The sequence below is a fragment of the Lissotriton helveticus genome, chromosome 3_1, assembly GCF_964261635.1.
Source record: "Lissotriton helveticus chromosome 3_1, aLisHel1.1, whole genome shotgun sequence".
In the NCBI taxonomy this organism is placed as follows: Eukaryota; Metazoa; Chordata; class Amphibia; order Caudata; family Salamandridae; genus Lissotriton; species Lissotriton helveticus.
Genome location: NC_136061.1, coordinates 36,768,751 through 36,782,330, shown reverse-complemented (window position 1 = coordinate 36,782,330; position 13,580 = coordinate 36,768,751). Strand labels below are relative to the sequence as shown.

The window sequence follows — 13,580 nt, the reverse complement described above, 5'->3', positions numbered from 1 at the left end:
TTGACTTAATTTCTAGTGCTTATCATGGGAAGATGGGGTGTTTTATCTTAATATGTTTCTTTTCGCCTGCCCCAGTACCCTTTTAATGTATGGGATCCTTTATGTTTGTCAAATGTTGTGTCAAATGTTGTGTTCACCTTCTGTTTTTTTATATCTACAAGGAATTTAACTGCTCTGTTGATTTGCCTATTAAAGTCCCTTTTACTTTAAGATAAAGATCCAATTGTACATTACAGTCATTGAATGTTATTGTGTTATATGCTTACCATACATTGTTTCTAATCCTCAGCCCCTCCTGGAAGAAGCCTTGACTGCACACCCTGTTTATCAGGACAAAGCCAGCACCCAAAGGGCATTAAAATTGGGGCACTGGGATACGAATAGTAAATGATTACCACACAGGACATGGATAAATACCCTTCAATTACTCAGGACCCCAAGGGCTCAAAGGCCTACCCCACATTATGTGCAGATTCTTCTAAATTCCTAAAGTGAACTATTGCACTTGTTTGTAGTGTATATCACTCTCACAGAAAGTGGAAATCAACAAAGAGAAACATTGCAAATATATATAGTTTATTAAAGAAAATATACAAAAACTAGGAAGCAGAGTTACTAATGGTTTGCACGGACACTGGTGTGGTACAATACAACACACAATGTAGTGCCTATTATATTATTGAGGCATACAAATACAAAATTACACTGCACGAGTGCCCGTACAAGCATTAGTAAATCTACCCCTGGGTGTGATTTCAAAGGCATCAGAGCATGTAAACCACTGATCTGCCCACACCTTCCACCACCCATGAGCCAAACGCCTACCTCAGACATGACTTTCTCTTCCAAGGTCATCCATCTAGCAGAGCCTCCCATCCCTAGCATCACCCAGATGCCTGAGCTATAATTCAACTCATAGTCAACGGCCAGAACCTCATCTTCCTGTGAGTTACTCATCTACCATTTAGGTTTATCTCTTCCTGAGTCTCACAACTGCCACTTACAACCGCCTCTTCGTGCCCAGCCTATTATAGTTTCCTCTTCCTTTAAGCCACTCCTCTTCCACAGTCCGCACACTTTTCTATTGAGTCACAAGTTATTAGTCAGAGCCTTCTTTCTTGCTGGTCACATCCCTGACAGGTATAGCTTCTTTTGCTTTTGAGTCATGATTTTCAAGGCCTCGTCCTTTTTTCTCAGTTTATCTCTTCTGTTCACAGCCCTACTGTGCATCCCAAGGAACCCCTTACTACAGTTCCTGCATCAACCTCTTCTAGCTTGCTCTGTCTTCGAGCTCCCTACCTCTTATTGTTGGGATCCGCCCACCTCCCACAATAAGAACCACCTCATTAGCTGACCTGCCAGTCAGGCTTTCCTGTTCCTGCACATCACAGGCACATATTTCCTCTTCCTGTGAGTGACGCGTATACAATTTGCCACTGCCTCTAAATGTGAGTCACGTGCCCTTTCCTGTTACCTCTTCCTGTAAGTCACACATGCCTGGAAGTTACAGCTTCTCTTCCTGTGAATGGCAATTGCCTGCCACATTTTCCACAACTTTATCATTCCTCAGCTGAAAATCTCTTTCTATGAGCCACCTATGGTAAAGCATCATTTGCCAAAGTCACACCTTCAGATTGATTATAATTATCTCTATGTAACAGTGTTGCTTCTCTAAAAATCTCTTGTCCATCATAGCCATAATTGCCTCTGTGTAAGCCATGTGGCTAATACACTTAGTTCTTCATGTGATTCAAGAGCCTGCCACAGCAAATAAGTGGTCTTTTTTTATAATTTCCCCAAAAACAATGGAGAAGATCTTCAACTGCTGTGACTCACAGCCTGAGGGATTCAAATATTAATTTACAAATCCAATTCCTTTGAGCTTTCAGACTCCAGAAAGTCCTTACTATTCATACGCTAAAACTCACAAACGTAGTGGCTTGCACACACCCGTCTCATTCACACCCCACTGTCCCCTGCTCCCTCTCAATGTGTTGTGGTCGACACCCCAGGATCCGGAAGGCCCGATCACAGGATTATTTGATTTTTGAAGCTTCGGCCCAGGTCCTTGTGTGGGAGGACGATGGAGTTCAGAACCACAACCTCTGCCGGGATGGAAACATTGCAGCCTGGAAAGAGAAAACAACACTAGAATAGTAAAGAAGCCGAAATCTTCCTTCTTCAGGATATCGCAACTAACAACATAGAGTTAGTGTACACCTCAAAGATCAGAGTCCTACGCTACAATTTTCACCAAATTTCACCAAGAGAGGAGAGCGGACACTTTGGGACATATTTACTAGAAACTGGGGGAGGGACGTCTTATGGCAAAATTGGTAACGCCAAGCTCCATCAGTTTAAAAACAAAGGGGGGGCTGTATTTACAAAAATATGGCGCACCCCTGTGTTTCCCTAGCGCTGGCGCTAAAGAAGATGCCTACCACCAGTGCAGGCATCCTTGCGTCATGTTGCACGGGTGACTACGTTGGAGGGAATGATTGTTTATGCGCAGGAGGTATCCCTTCCTGCACATACACAATCTTTACAGGCGATTTGCTGTTTCTGTGTGCTGCAGAATGTAACACACATGGAAAGAGCAAAATACAAAGAGAAATGAGCAAAATACAAAGAGAAATGAGCAAAATACAAAGAGAAATTAAACATTTCTCCTTGTATCGCCTGCTTAAAAGTCCACATTTGTAAAGCGCACAATCACCCGTAAGGGTCTCTAGGCGCTGGGGGCCGTCGGGAAGATTAAGCGAGCTATTGCCCAGAGTCACATGGTGCTGGGCTAACCTGTCGCCGGAGCCGGGGATCGAACCGTGGTCCCCAGATTCCAGCGTCAGTCGCCCTGGCCGCGGCGCCACACCTCTTCCGTTGAAGACCAGGTATTCCCTGGCAATAGTTTCGGTGCTGCGCCATACCTTGTAAATATGGTGCAGTATCAAAAAGCAATGGGTGTTCAACTGGTCCTGGCCACCATCCCATAGATCCGCAAGACCTCAGCTGGAGGAAGATCCTTCTCCTACCTCACTGTGGGGAACTGGAACTCACTGCCTCCACATCTCAGGCAATCTCTGTCACTGCCTCAAGAACTGGCATTTCAACTGGACCGCAGAACCCTTCCCCCCACCACCCCACCACATAGCACCTTGAGACTCTAACAGGTGAGTAGTCGCTCTTTACAAGAAACCTGATTGATTGCAGCATAAAAAGAGGTCCAAGGAAGGAAGAAAAGAACATCGGAGTACAAGACAGTACAAGAATGCAAAAGCAGTCTCTTACCCAGGATCGTGATGGATGGTGTCAGTTTCCCATCTCTGAAGAGCGTCTCGCTATCCATTTTGGCATAGGGGTCGTTGGGGTTGGGATCGCTCGGTGTACCTTCCACTCTCGCCCATCGGCCAATAGTGCTGTCCCATCCCACAATACTGTTCAGCACACAGCAGTGATCCTGGAGAGAGAGGAGACTTGAGAGACGTGTAGGGAGAGAAGAACGAAAGACTTTTGTGTGTGGTGCATTTTCATATTGGCGACGATTTATGGGAGCACTTGCAGAATCTTGGATAGCATTATTACAGCGTTCAGGAACTACGCTGAAGCGAGAAGTCAACAGGACCAATTTGAGGAGTGAAACATCTCAACATTTCACTGAAATTGATGTTGCGACCAATCAGTGAAATTGGCGTGACTTTATTGGGAGACTTAAGGTACTGTGTTTGGAAGTGACAAAATTGTAAGCTCTGGGCCATTTTAGGGAACGTTTGGTGAGCAGTTGGGCCTACATGAAGGTCACCCCTTCCCTTGTGCAAGCGCCTTGCTTACGGAGGCATCACAAGTCTTCTGTGATGGGCGTGGTGGAATTCTATGTGCGCACGTTCCTGGTTGAGTCTGTAATTTTGTCTGAGCCTTGTGATGTCTCCTTGTTCACCGCTGCAACAGCACTGAGGTGAGGGATGGAACGTACGTAGAATGTGTGAGCAATGTCTTCTTGCGTGGCACAGCGTATACGTGGCTTCCTTGGAGGCATTGTCAAGACAACGGATTAGTTACAACGTTTGGTCTGCGGAGCTTCAAAGTAGCCACGTAACTGCATTTGGTGCGTATATCGGCCGCAGCACAACAACTGCACGGCTTGTAGCTGATTCACTCGTGTTTCGTTGTGCATTTACACATCGGCTATCGCAGAAAAGGGAACAAAACTTGAGGTAATTCACACTATAAGTGCAATTTGTTCAACTGGTGAGTGAAGGAGTCTAGATCCTTCCGTTGCAAGTGAAAGGCAGAAGCCTTTATCTGAAGAGATCTTTTTGGACAGTGACTTTGGGATTTTTTTTAAATAAAAACAAATACATTTTTTTCTTGCTTTTTTTATTTGAAAAAAAAGCGGGGAAGTGCTTGTTTTTTTGTGGTGCACACTTCGCTTATTCAGACGTCTTAACTTGCACGACTGCATGGGCACTGTCTCTATGTTTTGAAGTCTTAAATCGGTAACTACTGGACCAGTGATGAACAGGCTTTTAATACAGACCTGCTGTGCCAAAGGCACACAGCTCAGAGGGACCCTCCCTTTTCTCTCTTCCAAGTCGCCCCATTTTGGGGCTCCTTCAGTCTTACAGCAAACATAGGCATGCTATTTGTGATACTGCATGGTGTGGTATTTTGTAGATGCACCGTTACAACACCATTCAGAACTGTTGCTCTGAAGATGAGGGATAACGTTATAATTGTGTATGTTTTCACCCATTCTGAGGTGCACCAATCAGATTATACATGGCAAAATGTTTGTAGGCAAGCAACAAGGGTTGTTGTAAGTGCTGCAAAATCTCATTTGCGCCTCTTTTGAGATTTGCACAAGGGACAGAATGTCTTGCCAAGTCACACAACGGCTAGTAGAGGTAGTTACAACCACGGCCTCATCTTTGGAAGTGGGTCCAGGGTTCTTTCGACTTAGGGTTTGTTTTGAGCTGAACTAGACTCATGAGACGTACATCAAAATGGTATGTGATCGAGAGACCCACCTTGATCAGGCCTTCACTTCAAGAAGTGGACTGGCACCTGACTGCTGGGTTTCAAGACATATGTGCACATTCTAATTGGTCACTCATGCCAGCCGTGCTCCTGGCTCTTATCGAGGGTACATTTGGAAGTATTCACTTTGGCCACGGCTGACACTGGTATACAACCTTTACAACGAAACTTTTACAACGACCTACCATTACAACGCAACTTTTACAACGCAAACTATTACAACGCATTGCTCTGGGGGGCGCTCTAGGATAGGGAATAGGTTAATTTACTATCCAATAACCTTCCCTACTATCCACGGGGACTGGAGTTGGAATAGTAAATTAAACTATTCACTATCCAGCACCCCAAAGCGCTATGCGTTGTAATGGTATGCGTGGTAAAAACCGCATTGTAAAGGTAGGCGTTGTAATGGTATGCGTTGTAACGTCATACATCCCTGAGACTGGCATAATGTAAGAGTGTGCAAAGGGACATGCAGGTGAACGCGTGCTTTAGAAATTCACAATACCATAATATAACAAAGTTGCAAATGATTCCCTTCACACTTTGAAAGGCTTTTCAAAGCTTTACAAATACAAAAAAACCTTACTAAAATCAAGGAAAAAGTAGGTTTTGTGTCCTCCCTCACCTTCACCATGCCTTCATAAGCACACTTTGTAGGAGAATTCTTACCGGAAAGGATTTTTGTGGGCAAATTGTTCGCCAAAATATTGTCAACTTCGCTAAAACATGCAATCAAAATCTAAAATTCGCATACATGCCTTAAAATGATCTACCTCAATGTAATGTGTCTCATCTTTGCTTGCAGCTGGTCTGCAGCCTTCATTTAAGCCTCAATAGTTCCTTTAGAGCACACTGATTTTATACTTTATTGATTGGTAAAACTTTCTACTGTACAGAGAAGGCAGTTCCTTAAGAAAAAAGTGACTTGCCTCTAGAACTGAAGTAGATGTATTACAATTTATTTCAGTATATTAGATCTAAGGAGTCAATAGAAGGGAGTGGCAGATTAATGAGCATTTTAGGTGTCTGTTAATACTAATGTGCAGCTTAGACTACTGGCTAGCTTATCAGAATGTTGGGAACAGATTATTCAAAGATATTTATCGTGTGGTTTAAACACTGTCTTTCACAGTGATTGTGCTGTTAGACCTTCTTCTCTCCCAGGAATACAATATAATGTAAAAAAAAATCTAAGAGTTGAATATCCTTTACAGGTGATAACAACTCTTTGAGAAAAGCGCCACCTACCTGTAGCGTGGCACCGTGCAGAATGATGGATTCTCGTACCCTCACCCCGGCTCCGATAGTCACCCCTTTACCAATGGAAACATTGGGGCCAAGCTGGAAATGAAACAAAGCATAACACAGTAAGCAAGCAAAGGTAAAAAGAAGGGTTTAGAACACTCAATCACTTTAAAAAGTCAGCAAAATAAAATATATGATGTGTCAATGATTTGTCTGGATAGGCACAGGTTCACAAGGAAATTCTATACCGTATTTTTAGTTTTATAAAATGGATATCTTTGAAATATTCATAACTGAAAGGATATTCGCTTGGGTCCACTAGTGTCCCCGACGCTGTGCAGCATGGCCTAAAGATTTAAAAAAACAAAACAAAAAAACCTTTGATGCAGGTGCCCACAACGTGTGAGCACGCCTACAAAAAGATGCTGGAATCTCTTTTTCTGCTTAGTTAATGAACAGAGTACGATCAGTAACAGTAACAACAACAAAAATTAAAATGCTTTTGCACATTGGTTTCCTTTTTTTAAAGTGGATGGATGGAAGTACCATGGGAGGCAAGGGTGGGGGTAGGAGAAGCAATAGGCGAGAGAGCACTGTAGTGGAGTAGTGTGGCTCACTGGTTAGAGGTGGCAGGCCTGAGAGCAGAAGTCAGCCCGGGACCAGGGTTCAATTCCCGACGCGGCAGGGTCGTGGACCTTGGTCAGCGGACTCGGTAATTCTCGCTTCGGTGCTTACTCTAGTCAGGCGTTCCACTCGGCAACTCTGGGCATTAGCTTACCTAATCTCCACAACGGCCCCACCAATTCCGGGGATGCCTGGCTCCACCTTGGGGACTCCCAGCAAAGGACCATCACACAGGGAAAGCCAGGACGGGTTCCCCAGAGTTATACAGCGCCGGGACGCCCCGTTGCTGGGGCAGCTGTGCGCTTTACAAGTATACTACATTTACATTTTACTGTGCGGTGGGCGGTAAAGAAGCACACGAGTGAGCAGGCAATGGGGAGGGGAGTACAGGAGTGAGGATCAGAAGCAATGGGTGAAAGAAGAGGGCACAGGTGGGGGAAGCAACACAGAGGGTGATGAGGGGAAGCAAAAGGCCAGGCAGCAATGCAGAAAGGGTGGTGCAGAAACACACGGGCAAGAAACAAATGAAGGCGAGAGAAGCACACAACGGAAACCCAAAAGAAAGAGTAGTGTTTGGACAGGGAGCAGTGGAAGCATGGAAGCCAGTCAATCAAAAGTGATAGTAAAGAGGTAAAGCTAAATGGTGGAGACAAACACAAGATTGATCAGTTAGGACACAAATGAGAAGCAGGAAAACAACAGTAACAGGAAATCTAGCCAATGTAAGCAATGGGTGGGCTTCAAGTCCCTGTATGTTCTTGGTAAGACCACAATATATCTTGCAATAGTCTAGTAGGCCTGACCTAAAAATAGCTTTAGTCTAACTAGTGCTCGTTTAGAACAATACTAATAAGTTTACCTGAGGCAAATTTGTCCGTCATTTTCCTTTCTTCATATTCATACTGAACTAAGAAACACCGAGTAAGACTCGTGAGGTAAAGCTGGTGATGGAGTGAAGAATCAAGAATCCTACCAAAAAACCCCAGTCACCCAAGCCCAGACAACGATCTTGCCACAGTTTTTCATAGTTGTCCAAAAGACACCAATCCCTCATTTACAAACACCCCAGAAAGCCAAAAGAGGCATCACCTCTCACGACTCCAAGGCTGATCATAAATGTATCAACAGCAGCTGGGGGTGGGTGGCTGGACCCAGGGGCAGGGAAGCTAAATTAGGCTGGGCTCCAGTTACCTGGTGGAGGAAGGCAATCTAAGGTCCCCCACTGGTATGGTAAGTACCATGCAGCTACTTTTAGATAAGAGCACATGGAGGAGGCAGCTGCTGGAAATGATGGAACTGGACAAGGAAAGGAGTCCAAAGACCTCTTCTTCAAAGAAGTTCTGGATCCCGCTCGCTCAGCCCCCAAAGAACCTTCCACCCTTTTCGAGACCCCATATAACTCCCCAAAGAGCCACAGGTGCTCATGATAACATACAGCAGAATACTGAGTTCAGGAGTTGTAGGGTGCAGGAAGTGACTGCATGCACTAGGCTACCATTAGGGAAAAGCTTTTAGAAAACTGTAACAATAACAGAGGTTGTTTAGTATGCATTTGACAGAAAGAGTGGGGAAAGGCACTTCTATAGCCAGTGGTGCTTAGCCCAACCAGGGATGTCCCAAGACAGACTCAAACCACCACCCACGTGGAGGCCAACACAATGCCTTCATGAAGTTCTCAGTCCAGTCCTTGACTATGCGCCGCACAACTGTTCAATGCATAACTCTATATATATAAGATAGGAGGTAGATAGAGGGAAGTATTCAGCAGCTTCATCCACAAATGTTTTCCAAATCAGCTTGGGAGATGCAAACACCACATATATCAATGTATCCAGACTAAATTCTCCCTCATACATAACCACCTGTCTCTGGAGCTGCATCATCACCATCAGAAACATTTAACTAATCTAAGGACCAAACAGGCCCTAATCTACTCAGAAGATTTCTAAAAGGGCCCCTCTTCTACCCGAGAGTGCGGGTCTACTATGAAGGGCTGTAAGAATAACATAGCATAGTACGAAACCACAACACGTTGCAGACAAGGCACTGTTCTAAGTCATTTAGAGTACAGAATGATGTTACGCTGTCCATGCTGTGCTGCTGGGAATACTGCCCTCTACCAAGAAGAGTATGTCAGCAACGCAGAGAGGAGGAGCAGCAGGAAAGAGATGGGCAACTCTCCACACTGTGGTCCCGATTCACAAAGGGTTATCTGTGAACTGATGTGCGTATCCTGTATTTACAAGAAGTTAAACCTACTCATGAAAACGATTTGTGAAACAAGCCCACTGTGAAGGGTCTGCTTGGTGGGGTTCAAAGTCCCCGACTTGGCGACTCATGCTGCACCCATCCATCCATCCGATCACCATCTTACATGACATAACTTATAAAATGGGCGCCTTCCTCCCACCCGTAGAGGTCACACCTGTGAATGCTGCTGGTTGTACAATACTCACCACTGCAGATGGGTCCACGACAGCCGTAGGATGAATGTACACACTCCCTGTAAACAGACAAGTAAAAGTTACAGAAAAATACCAGTGTGAGGAGGTGGAATGGAGTGTGGCTGACAAGTATTTTTAGTTTAATTAGATGCAAAAATATTATTGAATATTCCAAAACTCCATGAACGCACACACATTTGGATTTTGTCAGAGTGGATTTCATTTCAATCAGGCGCATCAAAGTGTCCTGAAAGCCAGTAAATGCAAATATAAATATTATATATATATATATATATATATATATATATATATATATATATATATATATATATATATATATATATATATATACTCACTCAAGATTCAGTTTTTCTCGTTTTCTTTGCATAAACCAACGGACGCAGACCCAGATTGCGGTGCATATAATTGATGTTTTATTCCATAACGCCCTGCACCACCGCCATGACGCGTTTCGGGCAACTCCGTGCCCTTCCTCACATGACGCGCATGAGGAGTGCCTCCCATTTTTAAAGTGACATTGCAAATCACGCTAGGCATCAACATGGAAAAATATTATGTGCAGTTTGATAAATGCAAAGCCGAGTACATTGTTAATTTCACAGTTACTGCTAATAAATACTGAAAGTCAATAAATAAATATTATCAACACATTCATGATTTAAATACACATAAAATATATTTAAAAAGCATTTTTTTGTTAAAAAACCCTCTGTAAGAGTTTCTTAAAAAATATTCTTTTTTTTGTAGCAGCAACCATATACCTTAACTAATTTTGTTTAGGTATATTGTGTTTGCGCAAAACGGCAAACCAGACAATAGGAATGAGTTGTAAACAATAGACTCTCTAATAATAATGCCCCAGTGGGCCTTATCAATAATGTTTTCCATGCAGGTCAAATGGCCTAAAGTGCTATGTGCTAAATATCATAATATTGAGACGATCTCAGCCGTGACCTATCTAAGTGCAAAATGTGCAAAAGAATATAAATAAATAAATAAATAAATAAAGTTTACTTGGAAGGAAAAAGAAAGAAAGTTTCATTTTGGCATATGTCAATTGTAAAGTGCTACAGAATCTTCTCTTACTACAAACCCCTTTAAAAGTACATGATGTAATTTACAGACAAATATAAAAATCGTCAGTAAAATTCAGACCCTGGGGTATCTTACTATCCAGTTCCAGTATATAACGAGTTTCTAATCTACGCAATAGGGCTTCCCGGTGTCCGCCCCGTTTTTGAGGTAGGATAGTGTCAATAACATAATATTTTAAATCCTCCAAGTTATTCTCATGACACTCCTTAAAATGGTGAGCTACCGGGTATGTTGCATCACTATTCGTAATGGCTCTTAGATGTTGTAAAACTCGTTTGTGTACCTGTAATTTGGTACTCCCTATGTACCTCAATTTGCATGTACATTCCAATACATAAACCGCAAACTCTATTTTGCAGTTTAAGCTTTTAGTTATTGGAACTGGATTGGGCCTGAATGGAGTATTATAACTTGTCATATTCACCCCGTATTTGCACGCCCTGCATGTTTTACAGCGTGTAAATCCATTTTTGGGGCTTAACCAATTTTTTGTCACCAGCACCTCTGGGCTGCTCTTCACTAAGGCATTGCTCATTGATTGAGCTTTCCTGAATGTTATGATTGGTGACCGGGTGGATTGAATATTTAAAACTGGATCACTCCTCACAAGTTGCCAATTTTTGGTCAGAATTTTACATATGGCCTTATGCTGCAAGCTGTAAGTTAAGATCAATCTAGTAGGTGAGTCTTCATGACTAATTACAGTTTTATCGTGCTCCTTAAGGGCTTCTAGTTGATTAAGACACATAGTTTTCTGGATAGCTGTGTCCAGCACAACTTCAGAATAACCCCTGTCCAGGAATCTTTTCTTGCTGGCTGACTGTGCCATCCTACATTCACGGTCATTGCTACATATTCCACGAATCCGAAGCATCTCCCCATATGGGATGCTTCGGATTAGATGTAGTGGGTGGTGGCTGGTAGCGTGAAGAATTGTGTTGCCAGCTGTGGCCTTTCGATGTAACTTAGTGTTCCCCCTGTTGTCTGAGATGTAAACTTCCACATCTAAGAAATTGATTACATTCCTGCTCATTTGTGCAGTAAAACCTAAATTAAAAGCATTACAGTTGATTTCTTCCACAAACTTTTGAGCACTTTCCTCAGATCCCTGCCAGATAAAAAAAATGTCATCTATAAATCTGTACCAACATAAAACCTGACGGGGGCGTGGCCAAGCACTATGGCCGACAGGACGTGAGCTCCTCCAGCTCCGTCCCGAAGACCCACTGAATCCTGTTTAATCTCCTGCCCGGGCTGTTCACCTGCCCGATTTCGGGGTCCGAAGTCTTACTGACCCAGCCGGTACCTCCGGTTTTGTAGGAGCGGTCCCTCGCACGTCCGTGTGAGGGGGAGACGACACTGCCGGTGGCGGCGAGGACGCGCTGATTCACGCGACACCGCGGCCTGGGCCTAGGTCGCGGGACTGTGCTGCTGGCGGATCGCCTGAGACTGCGGTGCTGCGTGCTCTGGCCGGAGTGAATCATTGGTGGACCCTGGCGTTTGATCTGCGGCTGCCGCTGTGGCCGTGTGGTGGCGTGAGGGGCGGCTGAGGGGCCCCGAGGCTCCGAGGGGATCGTGGAGACGAGCTCTGAGGGCCTCTTGTCTCGCGCTCTGATTTGACGGCGGTGCACCGCCCCAGCTACTGGCGCTACCGGGGGTGGCTTGCTGGATCTCCGGAGGCTCTTTCCTCACCGGCGGAGTGCGTGAGTACCATTGCCCCGGGCCCCCCGGGGCGCGCTGACTGTGGAGCGGCTCCCGAACTGCTGGGCGGCCGACCGCCCCGGTCCCGCCGTTACCCCCCGTGAGAGCTGCGGCTTTGCCTCCCCCCCCCCTCCCCCCAGACGGTGGACGGCATCTCCTGATTGATAATTTGAGCGCTGGGGGGTCCTGCAGAGAGGCGCTTCGGGGCTCCATTGCGCCCCTCCCCCGGCCGCCATTTTGACTCTCGCCAGGCGGGTTGCACTGAGGATAGAGGAGACGCGTGGTGGAGCGCGCCGCTGCCGCTACCCACGCAGCGGCCCTGCGACCTCCTGAGAGGGGGGGCCCGCTGAGGCCCCTGCATTGAGTTACTGTTGTCTGGGACTGGAATGGCCTAGGTGGGACACGGGTGAGCGTGCCTCCTGATCCAGCTGTCCTGCTACTTGGCCCTGGACATTGCCCCTCTCTGCGCTTTGGGATTTGAGGGGGTGACGCCTGTACGTGGCCTCCATTCGGTTATGGCTACTGGATCGCCTGGTCTGCCCTGAATGCTGACTACACTGGGTTGACCGTGGACATTGCTTTGGCTTCGCTGCGCCTGCTGACCTTGGCCTGGGCCTGACGGTCTAACTCCTGCGTGACCAGTGGCGACCGGTGAGGCTGCAGTAGAACGCGCTTGGTGGGAGCGGAACATATAATCATGACGACACGTAAAGACCGTTCCTCGAAGGCCACCCAGCCCAATACAATTGTGCAGTATACTACTCCACGCCTGCAGCCGCAGAGGATTACACGGCAGACAGGGCCTGACGACGGTGGGGAGAATCCTGCGGAACCTTCTAGAGCGGACATCCTTAAGGCCATTCATGGCTCCCACTCTGCCCTGGAGCATCAGATAGAGACGGTCTCCATTGATGTTAACTTATTGCGGACCGACCTCCGCAAGGTGGCAGATAAGGTATCGGACGCGGAGGGCAATATCACACAATTGCAGGGAGAAGTCGCTTCCTTACAGAAGTCAGTCGCCCAGCTCACATCTACCACCCGCGCTTTGGAGAGACGTGCAGAAGATGCGGAGGGGAGGGCCCGTAGGAGCAACATACGGGTCCTTTGAGTGCCGGAACGATTGGAGGGGAGGAATCCTGAACGTTTCCTGGAAACTTGGATCCGTACGCAGCTGTGCCCAACTGGCCTGTCCAGCGTCTTCATCGTGGAGCGGGCGCATGGAGCCCTGGTGCCCCCTCCGCGTCCTGGCGAGGCTCCTAGGGCCCTCATAGCAAAGATCCTGAACTATAAGGATCGTGACTGTATCCTGAGGGCTGCGAGGGAGGCGGAATCCCTTATGATCGAGAACAGTCGCGTATCAATCTACCCGGACTACACTCAGCAAGTACAGGAACTGAGAAAATCCTACTTGGG

General features: G+C 45.9%; 1 protein-coding gene across 1 annotated transcript in view; it reads right to left on the bottom strand.

Moving 5' to 3' along the window:
- Window positions 1-555: 555 nt before the first annotated feature.
- The window catches only part of GMPPA (GDP-mannose pyrophosphorylase A), a 99,189-nt gene continuing 86,164 nt past the window's right edge, over window positions 556-13,580 (bottom strand). The window contains exons 10-13 of the mRNA XM_078679191.1: window positions 9,360-9,406; window positions 6,283-6,375; window positions 3,286-3,454; window positions 556-2,129 (exon numbers count right to left, since the gene is read on the bottom strand). Coding sequence (XP_078535317.1) covers window positions 2,029-2,129; window positions 3,286-3,454; window positions 6,283-6,375; window positions 9,360-9,406 — 410 coding nt within the window. The 3' untranslated portion in view covers window positions 556-2,028. The remainder of the gene's footprint in view (window positions 2,130-3,285; window positions 3,455-6,282; window positions 6,376-9,359; window positions 9,407-13,580) is intronic.